Below are 24,390 nucleotides of genomic sequence, written 5' to 3' on the forward strand. Positions count from 1 at the left end.
ATCTTCGATCTAGATCATGTGCTAGAAGCACACTTCATCATACCGACTTCTAATGAAGTGTGCTTCTAGCTCACGAAAGCTTACATGCTTAATAAAACTTTGTTGGTCTTAAAGGTGTAACTTGACGTGCCTTTTTCTACACTGGAATCGGTCTCAAGACAGGTGGCCAATGGTAGCTCCAGATGTTTTTTTGCCTACAACTCCCATCAGCCCCAGACAGCATGGCCAATGGCTGGGGTTCATGAGAGTTGTAGGCAAAACATCTGGAGAGCTACCATTGGCCACCCCTGTCATAAGAGTTGGTTTCTACGATTCTAGTGTAGAATGTAAGTTTGGGGACAGAGCTAAACCAGTCCCAGGATTAAAAGTCTAGTACGGAGTTGGACTTATTTAAATAGTCGCACACATAAAAAGGTGCTTCACGAGTCACTCCCAGGAAACTGCAGCAACTCATCGCCATAGACGCCACCGCAGCGATGGAATGCTAGGAAGGTGGGACGCGGCCCCTTTAAACCTCATAGGCGCCATCCCCCGCCCCTCGCTTCCTTTGACTCCAATAACCGCGCCTCTTCCTTTGAGTGGCAGCAGCCCCTTCCAATAGGTCGCGTAGAGAAATCTGAGCCGCGGCCGCGCCTCTCCTTGCGGCCTTTCTCCGAGCAGGGCGAGAGGCTCTTGATCAGCGCTTGGAGGGGAGGAGTGGCGGGCGCTTCGCCCAATCGGCTGCCAAGGGTGTGCCGCCCCTCGGCCTGAGGGGACTACCGGCGTGGCGTTGGAGCGGCGAAGGGCGCGTTGAGGTTCGGCTCGTCATGTTCCGGGGGCCCGAGACTGACTCGGCCAAACCGAGCTCGAGGTAAGGCGGTTCGGTCGAAGGGCCTGTCCTTGGGAGTGGGGGGCCTGCCTCGGAGGGTCCTTGGCTCGTTTCCCGCCCTTTTGCCCCAGACCCAAATTCATAAAAAGGGGCGTTGGAATTAGTTCACTGATTCAGATTGGTTTAGAATCGAATTAGACAGCGTGCGGCTTCTCCAAACGCCCAGGCTGGAGGAGAGCCCTCGCTAAGGAAGCAAGCATGATTCGAACCCAGGGCGCGTTAGAGGTCATGTGCCTCTAGGGGGTTGCCAATCTCCAGGTGCAACCTGGAGTTATCTTTTTTATTTTCCAATTGCTTTCAACTTTTTATTGTTGTTTTTTGGGCACATACAGAACAATAGAAGAAAACCGTGAGGGGTTTTTTTTGCCACCTCCTAGGGATGGAGCAGGGGTCACTGTGGGTGTTTGGGGAGGGATATATTTGTAAATTTCATGTATCGTGCAGGAGGTTGGACTAGATGTCTCTGGAGGTCCCTTCCAATTCTGTGCTTCTAATAATGCAGAACAATAGGAAGAAGAAAAAAAATCAGAGATATATCTTAAAAATTTCAAAAGTTTCAAAAAAGCCAAGAACCATCACTTGTTGCTGCATTTACAATAAATGCATAATCACTTCCTCATAACCAATCCACCAATTACCCTAGTTTTCTAAAATTTAGAGCTCTCTTTACTCCTCATATCCCCCACAAATTTGTATGCAGAAAATCAATAAAGGGGACAGCAGGGTTTGGTGAGGGTAGGGACTTCAGTGGGGCATAATTCCATAGAGACCATCTTCCAAAGTGGCCATTTTCTCCAGGTGAACTGGTCCCTGGCCTGCAAACCACTCCAGCCACCAGCTGGAGGTTAGCAAGCCTGTCTGGGAGTCCAATTTGCGATCATGGTAGCTAATTTGCAATAAACCTAACTATACACTTTTTATATAATTATACCAGTTTGCAATAAAACTAACTGTACTTTTAAATCAAAGAAGTAAGTAGCCATTTCTGCCAGTTCCAGCATCTTTAACCGCCAATCTTGTTTTTTAGGTATCTTTGCAGATTTCCAGTTCTGAGCATAAAGTTACCTTGCCACTGTAGTCATATATAAAAACAAAAATTCCATGGAATTCTCAGGGAACTGCAGCTGATCTCTGAAACCACAACGATCAGTTCTGCTGGGCAGCTTTGGAGGGAGTCACATGCCCGCTGAGCTCTCTCCATCCCCAAACTATTCCATCTCTGGGCACTGCCCCTAAATCCCCAGGAATTTTGGAACGCCGCCAAATAAAATCTATGTTGGATAATAACCCTACCTTTCAGGGCTGTTTGTAACAGTGACAGCGTTTTAACACTGAAGAGCATCATAAACGCTACCTTATTTTTTGTGAATGGTGTTGTGGATGTTAACTTGGGAAAGTGCTTATAAGGCAAGAGAGATCAGGGTTTAAATCACCACTTTTTCTGAAACTTAATGGTCATATACACATCAGGCTTCTTTTACCTTTCAGGGTTGTCATGAGGAGAAAGTGGAGGAAAGAAAACCATATATGCCTTACTAATCTCCCTGGGGAAAACATTATAAATGCACTGAATAAATGCTTGTTCCCCATGTTCAGTGGAGTTTCATGCGCAATAAGCTTGCTCCTATTCCAAACTATGGTTATTCTGAAGTATTTTACTAAAAGTCTGGAGACGTAACTTTTATAAAAAAAAACATTCTTTTGGCTGCACATGTCAACTTTTGTCTTTTTGTTGCTGTTTGGCTGTGGGTAGGTAGAGCGAATAGACACCTGCAAACTCCTGGAACCAGTGAAATCATGGTTTGCTTCTGAATTCTGACCAAACAGTTTACTTTTTCTGCATTGCTTATTATTTTGTTGGTCTCTTAAGATGCTGCAGGACTTTTGTTTGATCATTGGTGCGACAGGTAATGCAGCTGCTCCCTGCTTTTCCTTGACCCCAAACTATTTTTTGAACTCAGCTCTCTGAGCTCAGTCAGTACAGAAGTCTGAATTAAGTCTGTACATGGAGGGGGTGGGGAGAACCAATTGTTACATATTTTCACAGTGATTTCCAGCCAATCCCTGGTTTATAGTTAAAGTGTAGCCTAAAGTACAGAGATGGAAAGTGATGTGCTGAGATATGCTTTTTAATTTTCTTATTTGAACTTAAATCAGGCTTCATTTTTATGTGAAAAGGAAAAAGGATGTCTTGGAAAGGTGTAGAACCCTTCTTGGTAACTGCTGTGGGTATTCTGGATTTTTGTTTTCAGTGGTGCTCTAATAGCAACCCTCTTACAAAACTGGGACAAAAGGCCAATGCAAACACCCCTCCTATTTTTCTGTGTTTACGTTTTATATATATTCTGCTCCTTTAATTGCTCAGGCAACTAAACAAAGTGAGATACCCACAAATTTTAGCACTAAATTTGGCTTCTAAGGTGTTGTCAGATGCTCTGTGTTCTGTCGAATGCTTTTTTATTATATGTCACTTTTTAATTTGCAGAATGCTTTACAGTTTAAAGCAGTATAATTCCTGCTTGGCATGGGAAAAACAAGGACTGAGAATGCGTTGGCAGAGATAGGACTTGAACTTGGCTTCTGACTTTCTTTACATTTAAGGAAAGAAGGCTGGCTAACTTGTTTATATAACCGTGTGAACGACTGGAAATTGGCTGCTGATATAATTAATTTTTGTTTGCATAAATGGAATGGAAACATTGAAAGGACTGCTTGCAAAATAATCTATGGCGTGGCACAGAAAGGCTTGGGTGCTGGCGTACAATATACAATAAATATCTATTTGGCTGCCAGATCAAAGCCCGTTTTCTAATTCCAAGGCTATTAATGACTCATAGCTTTTATTTCTCTTCGGAGTGCAACTTGCCACCTCGCCAATGTTTTGCTGTGAGTTTACCACTGTGCATTTCTTGGTTCTCAGAAAGCTTCTTAAAAGTAGATTGAATCCACCTTCTGCTTTATGCAGTGTCGTGGGAAATATTAGAAGGATTTTTCTAGGATAAGGGTCAACAGTTGGGTCAGATCCTACCTTGAATCCTCCAGTTGCTAACCCAGATACAAGTTGTGTGGGAGGAAGGAGTGAAGTCTGAAACAACAGAATTTGTGGAGAAACCATTGTCTCCCCCTAACCCTTAGTTTCACTCAATCTTGGCCAAGCACCCAGAATTGCTTTCTCAAAGTGGATCTCCCATAAAATGGTTGAGTATCTAGGACTCTAGATCAGGGGTGTCAAACATGCGGCCCGGGGGCTGAATCAAGCCCTCGGAGGGCTCCTATCAGGCCCCTGAGCAACTGGCTCTTGTCTCCCTCTCTCTTGCTTCCTTCTACATCTCAACTTGCTTTTCAAGGCTTGCTCAGTTGCACAGGAGCTACAGAGCAAAACCTCAGTTTTCTCCACTGGTTGAGGCTCTTCCCCCTCCTGGTCCCCTGGGAAGGGAGGGAAAGAGCCAGAGCTTCCTTTGCCCAGTTCCCTGGATCCCCTGGAAGAAACACAAAGAAAGCACCTTTAAGATCAACAAGTGCTAATGTTTTAAGCATGTTTTATTTTAAGGTGGGTTTTGTTTGTCGTGTTTGTCTGTGTTTATATTTCTCCTACCTAATCTTAAATAGGTAAGCACATGGCCCGGCCTGTCCCAACAAGGTCTCACTTATATCAGATCCAGCCCTCATAACAAATGAGTTCAACATCCCTGCTCTAGAGCATGCCTACAGCCTCTGATCCCAAGAGGAAGTTGCAAATTATTAATGGAAAAAGCAGGTGACATGGGTGCTGAAACAAAAATACTAGCTCTGTAGATTGCACAGACTTCAGTAATCCTATCGTTACATCCTTGCCAGCCAGGTAGACAGACACGTACTGGCTGGGCTGGAAAACTTGGCTTGTATGTACTGCAGAGATGAGATGAGCCTTGTAAATGTTCCGATCTCCAAATAATCCTAGAGGCACTTCCGTACTGGGGCGGTGGTGGTTGGAATTGCCCGTGTTTGAGATGGACTGCACCCTTGGCATTCAGAGCAGAAACAGCAAAATGGCTTGAGCGGTTTCTCGTGTCCTGTGATGACCACGAGGTGCCCGTCCATGGAGAAGAATCTGCCTAGTAAGTGCTTGAGGATCAGATGGAGGCTGATTGCTCCTCTTGGGATGTCCTCTTCCTGAGGGGCGTAAGTATGCGGGTCTTGTGATAGTCTAGAATAGATTGTTTCACTGTGGGAGGTCGCCCAGACTGCTGGCTGCTGAAGGGCATTACACCATGATGTCTGAGGAGTCCGGATGTTGCTTTTCTTCTGCATCTTCAGAACGTGATTTGCAGAAGTTGCCTATTAATAGTTGCAACAAACAGCCTACATTTTTTGCTTTCTTAGTGGAACAGCACCCCAGGAAAAATGCTCGAGCATGTCTTTTTTATTCTCTCCCATGCCCTCTGGTAATGCAACTGGGTGCATAAATAAACCAAATGGACTGACGTAATGAGAGCATGATGGAGCTAAATATGCCCTATGAAATTTGTATAGAACGGTTCTCCAAGAGAGAGAGTCATTGTAATGTGGGGTGTTGGGCGTGGCCAAATTTGCTTAATATAAGAGCCAAATAAAATAAACATCAGATATTTGAGAGCGGCAAGACATAAATGTTAGATGTTCAAGAGCCGGAGGGAGGGAGGGAAATAGGTCAGGGGGCGAGGTAGAAAGAAAGCAACTTCAACTTTAAATGCCTTCTCCAAGCTCCCAGCTGGCTTGGCTTGGAGAAGTGACTTAGATGCTTTCTCCAAGCTGGCCAACGGGATGCTGGGGGCTTCGAGAGCCACACAATATGTGTGAAGGAGCCACATGGCTCCCGAGCCACAGTTTGGCCACCCCTGGGCTAGGATCTGGGAGGCTGTTCTGCTGTTCTGTTCCCTGTTCTATAGTGGAAGCCTGTCAGCTGAACATGCACTCAGCCTAACTGATTTTATTTCTTTTTTCCTCCGCCATTCTCCCCAATGGGGACCTGAAGTGGCTTACATGATCCTTTCCTCCACTTTATCCTCACAACAGCCCCATGAGGCTTGTTAGGCTGAAAGAGTGTTGACTTGCCCCAAATCACCCAGCTATAGGAATTTGAACCTGGGTCTCTCATCCTGATCTAACCACTACACCATACTGGCTCTAGTCTACCTTACAGAGTTGTTGTGAGGATAAAATGGAGGAAAGAACCTTGCAAGTTACTTTGGGTCCACTGAGGAGAAATGAAGGAAATAATTTCTAGCTTCAGAAGGGGCACTTTGAAGCTATTACCCTTGATGAAATTCACAACGAATTGGACTGATTTAAGCCGGAGCACAATGAGCTCTGGAATGCTGTCTTCAGTCTTGGGATTAAGTCCGGTTTCATGGAAGACAATTTTTCCACGAACTGGTGGGGGAAGCAGCACTGGGTTTTTTGCCAACCCGACTCCCCCCCCCCCAAGCCACATCCTTGCCTCCCATGGGGTTCTTTAAATGTGAGGGGAGACTGGGGCTGTTTCTGCCTCCCCCTCCCATTTAAAGACCCCTGCCAATCAGCTGATCGGTGGAGGTCTGTAAATGAGGGATAGGCTAGGGGCACAGCAGTGCTGCCCCTTCTGCTGGCCTGCAAGGAAAGGCAGCCTTGGAGCAAGGCTGTGTCACCTTAGTCCAGGGCTGCTCTGCCTCACTCCGTGGCCCGGTTGCTGGCAGGCCATGGCCCGGTGGTTGAGGACCCCTGATGTAAAAGATGGGTGTGTTTGCAGTTTGAAGATGCCTTCAGCTGAATAACAATCATCCAGTTTCTGCAAATCACATTTTCCAGCTAGCACGGTGTACTGGTTCAGAGCGGCAGACCCTAATCTGGAGAACGGGTTTGATTTTCCACTCTTTCACACGAAGCCAGCTGGGTGACCTTGGCTCAGTCACAGCTCTCTCAGCCCCACCTACCTCACAAGGTGCCTGTTGCAGGGAGGGGAAGGGAAGGGAATTGTAAGCCACTTTGAGACTCCTTAAGGTAGAGAAAAACGGTATAAAAAAACAGCTCTTCTAAATTCTAATGTCAGGTAAATTTCACTATTCGAACATTTGTTAATGTTCGAATAGTGAAATTTACCTGACATTAGAATTTAGAACAAAATCTGTCCATTTTAAACTGAGGCTTTCTGATCTAAGATTCTAGGATCCTTTCCAAAGCTGCCATGAAGGGCCTGAACATGAAAATAGTTATCTGTCCTATGGCAAGTCTAAGGAAGGATAGCTTCAGGGGTTTAATATGGTGATGGGAATCCTTTGCCTCCCTGCGGTTTCTCTACGCCAAAATTGCACCATGACTTCCAAACCTGTGTTTGAAGGAAAAAGAAGAAGCAGGCCAATGGTTTTAAGAGTAGACACCTCCTACAGCAAGGGTGACCAGACTGGCTCAGGAGCCACATGTGGCTCTTTCACGCGTATTGTGGCTCACGAAGCCCCCACCACCTTGTCTGCCGGCAAAGAGAAGACATTTGTCTCTTTAAATTACTTCTCCAAACCAGACAGCTGGCAGTTTGGAAAATGCATTTAAAGTTAAAGTTGCTTTCTTTCTACCTCTCTCTCCCTCCACTTCTCCCCAGCTATCTATCTATCTATCTATCTATCTATCTATCTATCTATCTATCTATCTATCTACCTACCTACCTACCTACCTACCTACCTACCTACCTACCTACCTTCCTTCCTTCCTTCCTTCCTTCCTTCCTTCCTTCCTTCCTTCCTTCCTTCCTTCCTTCCTTCCTTCCTTCCTTCCTGTTTTGCAGCTCTCAAACATCTGGCGTTTATTCTATGTGGCTCTTACATTAAGCAAGTTTGGCCACCCCTGCCCTACAGCTTGGCTCTTAGCCTCTTTCCTTTCAAACAGGTTCTTCTGAAATAAAATTCTAGTTGGGAGTTGACCTTGGAAGGGCGCACCCAGCAGCACTTTGGAGAGCAGGAACCCTAAACGTTCACAGAATGCTTTTTCCCTCTCTTAACTTAAGCAATGTAGCCAGCCTTTGTCTGGGTAGTGTTTCCTGAATTAGAATAAAACCCTTATTTAGTAGTGCTGCTGAATTCTCTGTCTCTCTTTTTGGAAAATGAAGCATGGGATGACCTCTGTCTACACTTTAGGAGTTTGTGGAGCTCGACAGTTAAGCTGGTTAGTTTGGAGGTTCCTTGAGAGCTCGTGTTCTTTCTGTGCCACAGTCTTCAATGAAGACTTCCTCTGTTTCGTGCCACTGGCATCTTCTGCCGGGCTTGGTCGTTTCAGTGCAATGCAGTCAAGTGTTGGAACTATGCCACAATGCCATAGATTGTTGATGTGATCTCAGAGATGATTTTGGTCACGATGCTCAAGTAGTGTTTTTCAGTCAGCTTACTGGCTGTGGGGGCAGTTTTCCTAATATTTTAACTTACAAGCAGTCTAATATAAAAAAAAAATAGAGGGACTAACATTCATTGTTATAGGGTTGCCAATCCCCAGGTGGGGGCAGGGGATCCCCCGGTTTGGAGGCCCTCCCCCCCGCCCCACTTTAGGGTCATCAGAAAGCGGGAGTGGGGGGAATGTCTGCTGAGTATTATTCCCTATGGAGACAGATTCCCATAGGGTAGAATGGAGAATTGATCCACGGGTGCCTGAGGAGGCTGTTTTTTGAGATAGAGGCACCAAATTTTTAGCATAGCATCCAGTGCCTCTCCCCAAAATACCCCCTAAGTTTCAAAAAGATTGGACTAGGAGATCCAATTCTGTGAATCCTAAAAGAAGGTGCCCCTATCCTTCATTATTTCCAGTGGAGGGAAGGCATTTAAAAGGTATGCAGTCCCTTTAAATGTGATGAGCAGAACTCCCTTTGGAGTTCAATGATGCTTGTCACACCCTTGATCCTGGCTCCACCCCCAAAGTCCCCAGATATTTCCCCCCCCCTTACATTGTTATGACATTTTCTCCTGTCCAGAGACTCAGTGGTTAAAAGAACCATGAAGGTTCTCATCTGAGATGTTTCCTTTTGTTCACCTCACAGCCTTCTCCCCCCCACCCAACATTTAACCTTCGAGCACCAGTGGTTCAGAATTATTCTTAGGAAGCACTGAATAATTTCACTGTAGCTCAGAATCTGGTGGAGGAAAACTTGAAAACCCCTACAGCTGTAGCCTCCGTGCTATTGCCAAACATATTTTCCTGCTGAAGGAATTGTTAGCTTGATCAGAAGGGATTTGGGCAGTGGGTAGGGAGGAGCAAGAGAAATCTAGCAAAAGATTCTCTCGCCCCATCTTGAAGGCTTTACCCTGATCGAAAATCCAGAAGTTAACAGTAGGTAGCTTCTTCTGTAATGCTCTTCCTTATATACTGTAAATCAGGGGTGTCAAGCATGCAGCCCGTGGGCCTAATCAGGCCCTCCCAACAACTGGCCATTGCCTACATCCTTCTGCCTTGCCTACTTTCTTCAGTCGCCATTTTGGGTTTCTTCCATGCCAAGCAGCCAGCAAAGCAGCCTCTCTTCGCTCTTTTCCTCTTCCCCCTCCCTTTTCCCATAGGGAGGAGGAGAGAGAAGGAGCCTCAGCCAATGAAGGAGCTTGACTCTATAGCTCTGCTGGGTGATTAAGGTTGCCAGGCTCAGTCAATCACACTGCAGAGCTACCGAGCCAAGCCTCTCTTCCTTGCAGTGGCTGAGTCTCCTCCCTCTCCTTGTCCCCTGGAGAAGGAATGAAAGAGCCAGATCTTCCTTTGCCCAATCCCCACCATTGGGAGAGATACAAAGAAAGCACTTTTAAAGTCACCTCGAGGTTGGACTACTGTAATGCCCTCTACATGGGGCTGCCCTTGTGCCGAACCCGGAAGTTGCAGTTAGTGCAGAATGCCGTGGCCCGGTTGTTATTGGGGCTCCCAAGATTGGAGCACATTCGGCCAGGGCTCCGGACTCTGCACTGGCTGCCAATAATATACCGAGTTCGGTACAAGGTGCTGGTTATTATCTTTAAAGCCCTATATGGCCTAGGACCTGCCTACCTTAGGGACTGTCTCTCCCCACATGTTCCCCAGAGAGTACTGAGATCGGGATCTCAAAATCTGCTTGTTATCCCCGGGCCAAAGGAGGCCCACCTGCAATCCACCAAGGACAGGGCCTTCTCCATAACGGCTCCTTTCTGGTGGAACCAACTGCCGGAAGAGGTGAGGGCCCTGCGGGACCTTGGTCAGTTCCGCAGGGCCTGTAAGACAGCCCTCTTCCGGCTGGCTTATAATTAACTGGCATTGGAAGCTGAGTGTAGTTCTGATAGACCGCCATTATATGTTTTATTATTCTACTGTTTTAACTGTGTAAGATGTTTTAAATTCAAATTATGTTAGATTTTTATGTGTTGTGAGCCGCCCTGAACCACTTTGGTGGGAAGGGCGGGATATAAATAAACTTGAACTAAAGGTAGCAACATTTTGTTGAAGGTATGAGCGTTTTTCCTTGAGAGAGGGAGATAGAGAGTTTTATTGGGCTTGTTATGGGTGCAGCTCTGTTCCCCTCCTCTTTTTCACTGTATTCATGCCGTCCAGTCTTTCTCAATAGGAAAGCATGTAAACTATTTAGAAGAGAAATAAGAGCAAGCCAGGATTAGGCTGAGAGTGTGTGTCCAGCCCAGGTTTACCTAGCAAATTTCCCTTGACTTTTCTTCCATATTTTCCTTTGATTGGGGATCTTGAACTTAGGCTTCCCAGATAGTAGGCTGATATTGACCATTGTACATGGCTGTTGTTGCACTGCCACATAGGAATTGTAGTTATTTTTCTGGGGAAGACTGGTTTTGCGGACAAGCATATAGCCCTCAGTCTGTGCCATGGTGCCTTCGCATATTCTTGACCAGCACATGAAGCAGCTTATGTACAAAAGCTCACAATGTGTAGCTGCTTCATGTTTTCCTCTGGGTCTTAGGCTCAAAGCAATGACCATGAGATCTATTTACTGAATGTCAATAAATCAAAACAGCATATTCAAGATTGGTATAGCACAGACATTGTCTGCAGTTGTTGATGCAATAATTCATAAGAGATGACATTTATCAGAAACTATAAAACAAAATATTGCAAGCATGCTAATATTTTAAGCGTGTTTTACTTTAAATTAAAAAAATTAATTGTGTTTGGTCGTGCCCTTTATACAGTTTATATGTCCACTACCTGGCATTACATTTTATGACACACATGGCCCAGCCTGACAAGGTCTCATTTATGTCAAATCTGGCCCTCATAACAAATTAGTTCAACACCCCTGCTAAATGTACAGGGGGAAGATTAAAGGAAAATTTGCAGAGGACCTGACATCTCATTGGTCTGTTGACATTTAGCATATATGCTGAATCCTACCCTGAGTTGTAATTGAAACTGGGAGAACCTATTTTGCTAGTTTATGATTTGAGCTATCATAATGGGTCTGGTCTATTTGTTGGCTTTGATATGTTGTTATGCTGAACAGTCAATTTATGAGGCTTGGGTTGTGTGGCTACCTCTTTGCGTGCAACTACCCAAATTCTAGAGGAGATGCTGTGTAGATAGTATTCTGATTCAGCAAGAACATGTTACATCATAAACAAAACATTAAATTTAGAGTTCTTAACTCTTGTCTGCCAAATAAAAAAATCTGTGTGAAGCACTGGTACAGAGCAACTTTGGAAGCAGGTAGCAGCTAAGCCAGTCTAACTTAGACGAAAGACTCAGAAAGCAAGAGCTGCAGGCTGCCGCCTTTGCTCTGTTAGGGGTCTAATAGTGTCAACTGAAGGGGGAAGGGTTTCTTTCCCCTACATCTGCAGCTGCAAAAATAACCCACTGGCAGCATGTAGTTAGAAGCTGTTTCAGTGCCCCAAGAACACTTGCATTTCAGCTGCAAAGGTTAGATCAGGGGTGGCCAAACTGTGGCTCGGGAGCCACACGTGGCTCTTTCGTACATATTGTGTGGCTCTCAAAGTCCCTGCTGGCTGGCCTCTTTAAATCACTTCTTCAAGTCAAGCCAGCCAGCTGCTTGGAGAATGCATTTAAAGTTAAAGTTGCTTTATTTTCACATCTCCCTCCGCCATCTATTTGCCTTCCTTCCTTCCTTGCAGCTCTCATACATCTGACATTTATTCTATGTGGCTCTTACATTAAGCAAGTTTGGCTACCCCTGGGTTAGATAGTCTTGAACCAATCATTTTTGGGGCCCTTGGGTGGATTGCAGAACCCACCTGAGTTGGTCACAAGCCCGTATAGAGCTGCTGGGAATCTTTCTGCTGCATTTTGGGAAGAGATACCACTAGGGTGCATGCGTCCAGCAGGGGCACCATGCCTTCTGCCTCTGCTCGAGCACACACTGAGATGAGATGCAGGGTGGCAAGGCAAGGTCATTCAGTGGGTGCAAGGATCCTGGATCCTCCTCCTTGCCATGAGACAGATGTCATGTGTTTTCCTGTCCTGGTGATTGCAGCTCGCAGGGTCCCACACTGCCGCCTGGAGTTAAAGGTGGGTTCCAAGTCTAGGAAGGTTGAAGTCCACTGAGTTATGTGAAATGACAGCTGTTATTTCTTTTTGATGGAGAAATGAGCATACTGGTTTGTATAGTGCAGGAAAGCATCTGTAGCTTCAAAACAAGCAAAATGACATTCTTAGTTTCTAGTTCTATTCAGGCATCCCTATTCTCCCCCAAGGAAATAGCTTGGTGAATTTTGCAAAGGGCAAAGGTTCTAGGATTTGAAGGTTTATAAAGGAGGTTTTGAAATCTGGCTACATTCACCTTCTCAATAGCAAACAGTAAAGAGTCTCCCCTTTGTGTCATGTTTTAAAGAGTTATTTTCTGGACTTTCACTGTGTTACGGAGGTGACTGATCTGAAGAATTAGTAATCGTTAGCAGGAAATGTCTCTGTGGAGGCATCAGCTGCTGATTATGAGATTGACTTGATCCATTTGCCATTCATACCTGGTGCTTTATTTTTGCCTTTCTCGTATTGCACCGAGCGAATACTCTCGCCACTTCTCTTTTTCCATCCAAGCAGCATTCTTTTACGATGCCTGCACTCTGTTCACTTGGCTTTGCTCTGGAATGTGTCCTTCAACTTAAAGCTGAAGTACAAACATTCAGGTTGCAACCGTTGAACGGGGTATGTACATGTTGTGCTAGTAGCACAAATTCGAGATAAAGAAACTTGCCATGGAGCTGGTGACCTTCCAAGATTGTTGGTCAGTTCCTGAAAACTTTTTTTTTTTGCCGCTGCTCTGCTAGTTAACAGTGAGCCCAGCTTGTTTGGCCTCTGTACCACATCTAAATGCCGCTCTCTCTGTCTTCGGGCAGCCTGTTCTATTTCTACCAATAACAGAGTTATGACTGCTTCTTATCTCTAAAACATAATGGAAAGATAGCCCACAGTTTGGCAAAAGTGTGAATGAAAGCTCCAGGGGATAGACTAAAGAAATGCTGCATGTGTTTCCTATCACTTTGGTATTTTCTTTAGAGATGTATCTTAAAGACGCACGTAAGAAGCATTTTTAGTACACACTGTTGTCATATAGGGTGTGGAGGAATGCATAACTGAAGTCTGTTCTGCACGTTCAGCCTTACTCAGCTTGCAGCGGGGTGTGGTGATGACTTCATCCAAAAACTGAGAAAATGGGTGGGGGGAAATGGCACGGTCTGTTTGTATATAGCTATTGGAAAGAAATTTGGCTTTGTGGTGTTCTTGTTTTGGTTCAAGAAAGATCTATGTGGATCTAAGAGCAAAGGTTTTCTACCAGGCTCTCCCTGAAAACAGTATGCTTTTTAAGGAGCTGGGGATGTTTAGCCTGGAGAGGAGGCAGCTGAGAGGTGATATGATCACCATCTTCAAGTACTTGAAGGGCTGTCATGTAGAGGATAGTGCAGAATTGTTTTCTGTGGCCCCGGAAGGTAGGACCAGAACCAGTGGGTTGAAATTAAATCAAAAGAGTTTCCGGCTCAACATTAGGAAGAACTTCCTGACCGTTAGAGCGATTCCTCAGTGGAACAGGCTTCCTCGGGAGGTGGTGGGCTCTCCTTCCTTGGAGGTTTTTAAACAGAGGCTAGATGGCCATCTGACAGCAATGCAGATCCTGTGAATTTAGTGGGAGGTGTTTGTGAGTTTCTTGCATTGTGCAGCGGGTTGGACTAGATGACCCTAGAAGTCCCTTCCAACTTTATGATTCTAAGATGACTTAGCATTGCTAAAAAAAAAAAACTGCAGAACATTATGTTTGTTCATAACACACTTAAGCAAATTTTAACTTTATAGAAAGCAGTAATGGGATGTATAGATCATGGGAAGGCAATAACCCACCAAGTTGTTCCTTTGTGGGATATGTGACCACCCCATGGAAGCTGCAAGGCTGGGACGAAAAGTAAGGGGGCAGATGTTGGTGTGCTCTGTCGCAGAATATAGATGAGACAACTTCTCATAATTTGAGCCAGTTTGGTGTAGTGATTAAGTGTGCGGACTCCCATCTGGGAGAACCAGGTTTGATTCCCCACTCCTCCACTTGCAGCTGCTGGAATGGTCTAGGGTCAGTCATAGCTCCTGCAGAGTTGTCCTTGAAAGGACTCTCTCAGCCCCACCCACCTCACAGGGTGTTTGTTGTGGGGGGAGGAAGGTAAAAGAGATTGTGAGCCACTCTTGAGATTCAGAGCATAGGGCAGGATATAAATCCAATATCATCATCTTCTTCTGCAAACCAGGGTGTTGAAACCGCCTGGAGGGGGCTCCAGCAACCCCTTTGGATGCCCAGAAGAAGTCTCCTCCCCTCTCAGGCCGCACAGAATGGCATCAAATATTTTCGGAGGGGCTGAAGAACCTCAGAACATCCCAAAGAGAACGAATCCTCCAGGTGAGTCAGCCTCTTCTGGGCTATCATGCAAAGGAGTGCCGGGTTTGGTGCTACCCAGACAATAAATGTCCTCCCTTTAGGACACGGTGCCTTCTGGATTCCACATGGCTGTTGCTAAAGTCTCTCCGTTCTTCCTGAGAAGTTCAACCGACACTTTGCAAAGAAAATGTCACTGTTTTGATGAGCAGCTAAATGCAGTTTCACTGAACAGCTTGAGCACTACAGGTTATCTGCTCACAAGGGGTTTATCAGTTTACAGTGGCGTAATCTGGATATTTACTTTGTGTGTGCATGCACGCCTGTATTGCTGGGGTGGAGGTATCGGTTCAGAACAGATTTTAGCAAACGATTGCTGAGAAAATTGCAAATAGACCCTTGCAAAAGCATCAGTCCAGTAGGACATTTGCAGATCAGTGTGCTGCCATACAGAGTAAGAAATCATGCAGGATTATTTTGCTCCCTGGGGTTGATGGGATTAATAGCACAGCAGTAAAAGTAATTGATAGTCTTTACTCATGTTGTGTGGGGGGGCACTTTTGGCTGTAAATGATTAAAACCAAATACTGCATTTAAAAGATAACAGTCATTTCTGACTCTGGGGTGATGTTGCATCACAACGTTTTCGCAGCAGACTTTTTTGTGGTTTGCCCTTGCCTTCCCCAGTCATCTACACTCCCCCCCCCCCGCACCAGCAAGCTGGGTACTCATTTTACAAACCTCTGAAGTGTGGAAGGCTGAGTCAACCTTGAGCCGGCTACTTGAACCCATCTTCCGCTGGGATTGGACTCAGGTCGTGAGCAGAGTTTGGACTGCAGTACTGCAGTTTACCGCTCTGCACCGTGGGGCTCATAAATACTGCATTACATTAGTTTTTAAATGCCAAAAAAGTCAGATGTTGCTGATCTTTCTGTTGAAAGCTATAGACAGCGAATGGCTAGAAGCAGTCTTTTAGCAGTACAATGATGTAAAAATACAAAGCATTTTGACCAGTGTTTCTTGGTTTCAGACTGCAGCACAAAGTTGTGTGATATTTCTAGATGGGTACATGTATTAACTGTAAAGAACTAGATTTCATACTGTGGTTTTCACGGGTTGCGGGCACTCCTTATAGTCTTCCTGCATATGAAAATCAAGTGTAATTAGTTTGCGTAAATTCATCTGCGTGACGACCACAACACCTAACTTGCTGTCCAGCAGCCTTTCTAACTCTTGTGTGTTCTTCACCTGACTCCCAGCAGCAGTAATGAGTACAAGAATCAACATAGACACTGCAGGGGAAAAGAGTGAATGGGAGTCCATTCTTAGCAAAATGTGAATGCCGGGGCTATTTTTGTAGCAGGAACTCCTTTGCATATTAGGCCACACACCCCTGAGAGCCAGTTTGGTGTAGCGGTTAAGTGCTCAGACTCTTATTTGGGAGAACCGGGTTTGATTCCCCACTCCTCCACTTGCAGCTGCTGGGATGGCCTTTGGTCATAGGAGTTGTCGTTGAAAGGGCAGCTTCTGGGAGAGCCCTCTCAGCCCCACCCACCTCACAAGGTGTGGGGTGAGAAAATATAGGAGATTGTAAGCTGCTCTGAGTCTCTGATTCAGAGAGAAGGGCAGGGTTTAACTCTGCAGTCTTCTTCTTCTGATGTAGCCAATCCTCCAAAACTTACAGGGCTCTTTGTACAGGGCCTACTGTAAGCTCCTGGAGGATTGGCTACATCAGGGGAGTATGGCCTAATATGCAAAGGAGTTCCTGCTACAAAAAAAGCCCTGGTGAATGAAGTGGACTCTTCTTCCTAGGACTACCCAGCGTCTAGTTTAATTTAACCCAGACCTACTTACTAGCATGACTGTCTTTCAGGTGGGAAGGTCAGCGGCATTTTTGAGGACCATAAACCTAACCCTTCTCGTCAACTTACAAATCCACCCGGTGGGAAAACAAGCAATATCTTTGGGTCTCCAGAACCCGTCGGCACTGTCAGAGCTCACCCAAATAAGCCTAAGGTAAAACCGAATTGTAGCTTTTATGCACCTCCTCCGACAGATTTCGGGAAATGCAGGCTGATGGCTGAATACTGTAAAAGAAAAAAGTAGCTGCGTCTTTAAATTTAATCACTTTAGTTGCTGACTTGGGCGTTTCTGAGAACAGAATTCAGAAACAACTGGTATGGTGAAAACTGTTCTTAACGGGCTGACTCAGCTTTTTGTAGTGTGGTGAACTGTAATTGCAGAGCGGTCTATAAAAGAAGAAAGGCTGCAAAAGAAGAGGTTGGATATGGCGCTAAATGCCTGCACGGTGCCGAAACTCTTCTGCCTTATGGGTTGTCTTGCCTACCTGGGTAACACCGCAGAAATTTGAAATGCATGCCAGAAGCTCTGCTGTGGGGAAAATAAGGGTTGTGGCAGGCAAAGAGCCAGTCTGGTGTAGTGGTTAAGTGCATGGACTCTTATCTGGGAGAACCGGGTTTGATTCCCCACTCCTCCACTTGCACCTGCTGGAATGGCCTTGGGTTGGCCATAGCTATTGAAGAGGTTGTCCTTGAAAGGGCAGCTTCTGGGAGAGCTCTCTCAGCCCCACCCACCTCACAGGGTGTCTGTTGTAGGGGAAGAAGATAAAGGAGTTTGAATGCTGCTCTGAGACTCTGATTCAGAGAGAAGGGCGGGGTATAAATCTGCAATTCTTCTTATCTGAGAGAGGTGGGTTTGATTCTCCACTCCTCCACTTGCAGCTGCTGGAATGGCCTTGGGTCAGTCGTAACTTTCTCAGAGCTGTTCTGCTCAAGGACGGTTCTCTCAGAGGTCTCTCAGCTCCACCTGCCTCACAGGGTGTCTGTTGTGGGGAGGGTGGAAGGGAAAGGAGATTGTAAGCTGCTTTGAGACTCCTTCAGGTAGCGAAGGGTGGTGGGGTATAAATTCAATCATATCTGTAATCTCTATAAATCCTAGAGTAATGCATAACTGTGGATTAAGAAGCCAGTGCCTTTCTTGATTTTTTTGAAACAAACTTTTCTTCCCCCAGGATCACATTGTGTTGAGTGACAGAGGGGATGCGCCCCAGGAACCAAAACGAAAAGGTGAGTGGTGCTAATGGACAGGTTTGCTTCCGTTTTTCCCAGTTGCATAACAGTACTTAAATCTTCTTAGTTATCGCTTACTGTGATGCCTTTGTGTTCAGCTATACATAATGTTTTTAGCATAGTAAAATCTGACCTACTTTTGGAGTTTTATGACAGACAACCTACCTGCATATTATTTTTTCCCCTTTGCTTAAGCTTGTTGTCTCCCTCCCTGTCTCCTTCCTTCAAAGAGCTTGGAGCACTGTATATTTTCCCCATCTCCATAACCCTGTGAGCTAGGTTAGGGTGGGAGATGTTGGCTCCCTGAGGACACCGGAGGAATTTCACGGCTGAGTGGGACTCAGCACACAGTCTGCTCCACCAAAGTGTTTCTCTAGAAGGGCTGAAGATGCAAGTTCTTTGTACAGCTGTCTCACTATTCTGTTGGAGACTTCAATCTTCAGATGTCTTTTCCTTGCCTCCCCACATTTCTCCTAAAGATATTAATAGAGAATAGTAATGTTGAGACTGACACCGAGCCTGGTTTTTCAGTGTCCTAAACCTCTGTTGAAAATCATTACAATGAAATGCCTGTGATGTTCTCTCCATAACTGCTGTGCATATGAAAATCATTGTGCCCTTCCCCACAAACTTGGGGGAGCATGCAAAGGTAAATCGTGTCATGTTAGAACTGCACAAAGGACAAGTTTTGTCACTAAGACTGGATGAGTTGGTGGCTACTCCTTGCTGCTTTTTTAAAATAGATGAGTGCTAATGAACTGGTGCTAATGAACTGGTGCTATTTAAAACTTTTAAGAGCTGAAACTTACTAAAACCAGTGAATCTCAGGGGTGTTAAACATGTGGCCCGGGGGCCAAATTACCCCCCCCCCCCCGAGAGTTCCTATCAGGCCCGCAAGCAATTGGCTGTCATCTGCTTCCTTCTCCCTCTCTCTTGCTTCCTTCTGCATCACAATTTATTATTATTACTTTAAATTTCTATCCTGCCCTCTCTGCAAGCGGACTCAGGGTGGCTAACAACATTCATTTTTACAATTTAACCAATAAAAACTACAGTTTAAAATTATTTAAAAACATTTCATTTCATGGTGCTGTATCAACTTGCTTTGCCAGGCTTGCTCAATCGCACAGGAACTACAGATCAAAGCTCCTCCCTAGGGGAGGAAGTTGAGGAAGGAGAGCTAGCTTTGCCAGGCGCTCTCAATTGCACAGCAGAACGAGTGAGCCAAGCCTCTCTTCCTTCTGTTGGCTGAGGCTCAACAAGCCAGTGAGGTGGATTAGGCTGAGTGGGTGTGTCTGTGTTCTTTATAAAGTTTATAACTCGCCTACCTGGCATATTTTATGACACACATGGGGCCCAGCCTGGAAAGGTGAAGATCTGGCCCTCATGAGTTCAACAGCACTGCTCTAGAGGGTTTTAGAGGTATAGAAATACAAAAGCAGAGCTAGCAATTACAATATGTGGTCTCTGCCCAAACTCAAAAAATAATGAACAAATAACAAGGTTAGTGTAGGTCTCAAGAAACCCCAGGTCACCATGGCGCTTAGAAATTTCATTGTGGTGCCAGGTACTTTCAGCAATGGTTTTATTGTATTATTCCATCTCTTTGGCATGAACTGAACAAACAGAACCTGGGAGGGCTGCTGAAATACAAGTTATCACAAGTCACAGAGGGAGACCAGGCTGCAAAAGTTGTAGTATCCTTTTCCCCATAGAAACCAGCCTCTGATGGGTTAATTTTTTTCCATTTTAAAAAAGCTTTAGCCAGCCAGTGGTTCTCTGTTGATGGCTGCTTAGAATGCCAGTTAGTTATAATTGCAGTTTCCTCTGCCATCAGTAGAAAACCCTGGGATGGACTTGTGCAGCCAGATCCCCGAGATAGTTCAGCAAGAAAATAATGGGGTTTAAGGTACCGGCAATGTCACAGTAGTTTCGGAATAAAACCTTTTTGGCCAGATAAGCTTGATTAGAAAAAAAAATCAGTTTTCCTCAGACTGTAGGCCAAACTTGCTTAATGTAAGAGCCACATAGAATAATCATTAGATGTCTGAGAGCCACAAGACAGGATGCTTGAGAGACAGGAATGTCAGATGTTTGAGAGCTGCAAGACAGAAAGGAAGGCAAATAGATTGGAGGAGGGAGAGGTAGAAAGAAAGCAACTTTAACTTTAAATGCATTTTCCAAGCCACCAGCTGGCTTGGCTTAGAGAAGTGATTTAAAGAGACAAGTGCCTTCTCCAAGGTGGCTGATGGGGCAGTGGGGACTTCAAGAGCTACACAACAGGTGTGAAAGAGCCAGAGCCTGGCCACCCCTGCTGTAGCCTGTCCCAATATCCATCCGGCATCTAGAGATGTGCTGCTACGTGCAGGAGATGAGATACTGCCAGGCTGTTACCTTTATGGCTAGTTTCTTCAGATTAGGACAGCTTGAATGACTAAAACAGCCTTAGCAATACAAATGTTGCTCCAAATTCGGGGCAGGGGTGGGATTTCTCTTTCCAGATCTTCTTCCCAGTTAGTTGCGACAAAGTAATGCATGAAGTGAATTGAAGGAGCCAGAGGAAGTTAACATCCACTTTTTGCATGTCTCAGGTTTAGCTAAGGAATCCTCAGATAGCAAAGTTGGTAGAGTTCTTTAAACAAAGTTCTTCCCATTATGAGTTTGTTGCTACTTCATATTGCGCAAAATGAATCTCATGTACTTGCAACTTTGTAAATAATCCCAAACAGAATTCAGAGTGCTTTCTTAAATAAGATGTACATACATAACTTGCTAAAATGACAAAATCTCTGCAGTTCAGCATTTCTGTTGCATTTTGGAAAGGGGAACTATTGCTCCATGTTTGCTGAGGGGCTCTGATCCTAATGCCAGCTAGAGCTGACTGTAGCGGTGATCTGCCAGCGTGCAACAGCTCCTGCTAAGCCAGTCACCCCTCTTAGTAGGCTGATAATAATTTTGCAGTAGATAGTAGATAGCAGTAAGACATGCCCCCTCTGTACCATGATATTAGAAGAAGAGATCAGATTTATGCCCCACCCTTCACTCAGAATCTCAAGGGGGCTTCAGTCTCTTTTCCTTCCTCTCCCCACAACAGGCACCCTGTGAGGTAGGTGGGGCTGAGAGAACTCTGACTGACCCAAGGTCACCCAGCGGCTGCATGTGGAGAAGTGGGGAATCAAACCCATTTCCCAAGATTAGAGTCTACCGCTCTTAACCGCTACACCAAACTGGCTCAGGATTTAGGACTTAAGCTATACCAGGGGTGACCAAACTGTGGATCTCAAAAGCCCCACCGTCCCGTCAGCTAGCTTGGAGAAGGTATTTCTCTATTTAAATCACTTCTCCCAGCCAAGCCAGTTGGCGGCTTGGAGAATGCATTTAAAGTTGCTTTCTTTCCACCTCTCCCTCCCATCTATTTGCTTTCCTCCCTCCCTCCCTCCCAGCTCTCAAACATCTGATGTTCATGTCTTGCAGCTCTCAGACATCTTGCATTCTATGTGGCTCTTATATTAAGCAAGTTTAGCCACCCCTGAGCTATATCTTTCTCTTGATACAGTTCACTGGTGATGGGCACAATTCTTGGTGAGCTTTGCAGGCTAGGGTAGAAGAGCACTTTGCAGGTAATGGATTGTTGAGACAATAGGAATGTGATTGAAAAGGTGTAAAAAGAGAGCAGATGGAAATCAAGCATCTACTTGGATGCTCTGAGCTTAGTCTTGGCATGCGTTCCAGATTTGCATGCTAATTTATCTAGGAATTGCGATTAAGTCGTTTTCTGGGGGTGGTTTAGTCTGTGGGTATTGAATTGTACTGTGTATGTTCACAGACAATGATGCGCCATACCATGCTGTTAAAAATCAACACAGTGGCAGGTTGATACGAAATATGAAAGCAAGTTTTCCTTAGACTGTAGCCCAGAGGTGGCCAAACTTGCTTAACGTAAGAGCCACATAGAATAATCGTCAGATGTTTGAGAGCCACAAGACAGGAGTGTCAGATGTTTGAGAACTGCAAGACAGGAAGAAAGGCAAATAGATGGGAGGAGGGAGAGGTGGAAAGAAAGCAGCTTTAATTTTAAATGCATTCTGCAAGCCACCAGCTGGCTTGGGCTTGAAGAAGCCGGCTTGGCTTGGCTTGGCACTATTTCTCTCCTATATGAGAGAAATAGTATCAAGACAGTGGGAGGTTGGGGGAAAGTTTTGTTTGGCCTCTGACCTTTCACCTGAGCTGCTGATTTGGAACAGGAATACAAAATGAAGGACAGAAAGTTGTCAAGGGCCACACATCCTGATAATCCTGGCATGGGCAAAAGCAACAATCTGGACTGCCCCATCTAATGGCATTTCTCGTTCTGCAGCTCCAGAAGACCAAAGACCACAAGCGGAAGACACACGCAAGCCGGAGAAAGAGACTCCCAAAGAGCCCGGACCCAAGATAGACGACCACGAGCCACGGCTGGGGCCACGGCCACGCTCCCACAACAAAGTCCTTAACCCCCCTGGGGGCAAATCCAGCATTGCATTTTACTAGGGGTGGCGGGGGGTGGCGAAGCTCTTCCACTTCCCTAATGGAGTCAGCACAGAAATACGACCCGAGTGTTCAAAGGCTAGCCTTGCGGTGTTTGCAGAAGAAAGCGCTTAGTGGTTTGACTCCTTGCAGGCAGAAGCCAGGCTGAGCTGCTCCGCATTTAAAGATAAAGACCAGACTCCTGAGAGTATTTTTCTAGTCCATTAACTTCTGCTGATTTCTGGCCCCATGACGGGTCATAACAAAGTTTATTTCCTTGATGCTTGGATCAGATAACGCAACCTTGAGGGGATTTATCTGCGCTAGACAGAGCAGAGTGAGCCAGCTGTCCTGAACTCGGAAGGTGTGTTTGAACTCTGTGCTGTCATCTATTTTGTAGAAAAATTTGCAGGGAGGAGGGAAGGGAACCCTACCCAGCAAGCAAGTCCTTTTCTGGTCCAAGAAGTCGGTTGAAACCTATCCTGCAACAACTAATTATCCCAGGCAGCCTGCAACTTTGTGGTGGTTGCCTTGGCAACGTTTGTTCCTACAATCTGCGCTGGCAGAAATATGCTCTTGACCAGCGGCTCGGCATGGTCTCTCCTCCAGGATCTTAGAGGATGCGAAGCTGAGAATAGCATTGAGGGTATTTGCCATTGTCGATGGCGCTTGAATCCTCTGTCTGCCTTTGAGAAGTCTACCAACCCACTCTGCGTAACCTTAGGCTTTGAATCCTGGCCGAGGAGGCTGTTGAGAATGTAGCGCTGTCGCCCATCGCTAGCCTCCAAATCGAAACCATTGCGCTCAGAAGGCTCTCGTTTCCTTCTTAACTGCCCCCACCCCAGAAAATCAATAGGATGGGTCTAGTTCTGTGCTGACTCTGTTAGTGTCTTTGCCTTCCCTTCTTCTCAGCCTTCCGTTGCCTTGGGCCGTTTTCTGCCTAGTTTGTGGGATTGCCCGGTCCTTGTCCCTGGAGGTGGTGTCTGTATTTCTGACAGGACTGCAGCTTCCTCTGCATTCTGCCCGTTCTTCCCCTGGTTTCCTCTTCCCTACGGTAGGGGACAAAACTAGTTCCACGTGAGGGAAGACAGGCCAGTGCGTGGCAGGGCGCTGCAGTGACCTCTTTCCCCCTACCTCCTAACAGTACGGGCACCCGCTCCAGGAAGGGGCTCTGGGAGAAATGGACTATCCTACTGGGTCATTTACTTTTAAGTTGTAGCTGCCTTGAAACTTCAGTCGTCTCTTCCTCATCATCCGATCAGCGACAGTTCCAGGTTCCTCGCAATATGGTATTTTTAGTGGCACACGGGCCGTTTGGAGTAATTTGCGATTGTATTTTCTGTAATCTCACGGAGTTTTGGTGGCAGGGGAGGCGAGAGAAGGGGTTCTTTTAATTTCAGTCACTTTCCCTGGGATTGATTCCTCATCGACAGTATCCCAGGATTGTTAAGTCATTAAGTGCAGCAGCCGGCCTCTCAACTCCGTTCTGTATGGAAACTCATGAGGCATGCCGAAGAATGAACAGTATGTCTTGCAGAACAGCTTTGTGCGCCAACAGGAACGCAAACCTGTTGGCTTGGAGGAGTAAGCTCTGTGCCAGATATGGAAGCAGACTGGAGTTCTCTGGATGCTTTCAGTGAATACAGAACTTGTACCTTCCGACTCCTGTTCTTTGGGAGGAGAGACTGGCCCTTTGGATCACTTTCTGTGGTATTCATTCCCAAGAAGCCCTTCTGTTTCAGTTGCAGTTGGCCACTGACTAAGAATGGCTGGGCATGGACTGGAATGCACCCTGAAGCAGGCTGGGATTGGCCTTGGGGTGTCTGTCAGCCCAAGCTTGCTCCTCTGACTTGGGGTATGGAATGTATTTGGGTAGAGCACATAGGGCTAAAGTATTTAAAAGTGCATTTCCATCCGTGCCTCTTCCTTGGGTAGCAGTTTTTCAGCAAAGCCTTAAATTATTACAGACCTGATTGTGCCATTTCTTTTCCCCAAGATGTGGCCAGTGAGGGCACATGCTGTATCTAGGTAAAGGGTGCTGTTCCAGGGGGGAATGAATAGCTTCGATCTGTGAATCATGTACTACATAATAAACAGCCTGATTTTGCTAA

The 24,390-nt window shown here is 45.8% G+C and overlaps 1 protein-coding gene across 1 annotated transcript; it reads left to right on the forward strand.

The window, feature by feature from the left end:
- The first annotated feature begins 671 nt into the window (after positions 1 to 671).
- JPT2 (Jupiter microtubule associated homolog 2) lies at positions 672 to 24,390 on the forward strand. Its single transcript, XM_060260794.1, has 5 exons — positions 672 to 850; positions 14,560 to 14,708; positions 16,558 to 16,700; positions 17,716 to 17,770; positions 22,131 to 24,390. Exons 1-5 carry the CDS (start codon positions 807 to 809, stop codon positions 22,301 to 22,303), a joined length of 564 nt encoding a protein of 187 aa, XP_060116777.1. The 5' UTR covers positions 672 to 806; the 3' UTR covers positions 22,304 to 24,390.

Source organism: Heteronotia binoei, chromosome 20 (genome assembly GCF_032191835.1).
Source record: "Heteronotia binoei isolate CCM8104 ecotype False Entrance Well chromosome 20, APGP_CSIRO_Hbin_v1, whole genome shotgun sequence".
NCBI classification, from domain to species: Eukaryota; Metazoa; Chordata; class Lepidosauria; order Squamata; family Gekkonidae; genus Heteronotia; species Heteronotia binoei.

What these genes read in the sequence shown, in the direction of transcription:
- JPT2 (XM_060260794.1), top strand. Translation starts at nt 807, where the DNA reads ATGTTCCGGGGGCCCGAGACTGACTCGGCCAAACCGAGCTCGAG. An exon ending in AAAGAGAACGAATCCTCCAG is followed by an intron (nt 14,709 to 16,557) that starts GTGAGTCAGCCT and finishes ACTGTCTTTCAG; the next exon opens with GTGGGAAGGTCAGCGGCATT. An exon ending in CTCACCCAAATAAGCCTAAG is followed by an intron (nt 16,701 to 17,715) that starts GTAAAACCGAAT and finishes TTCTTCCCCCAG; the next exon opens with GATCACATTGTGTTGAGTGA.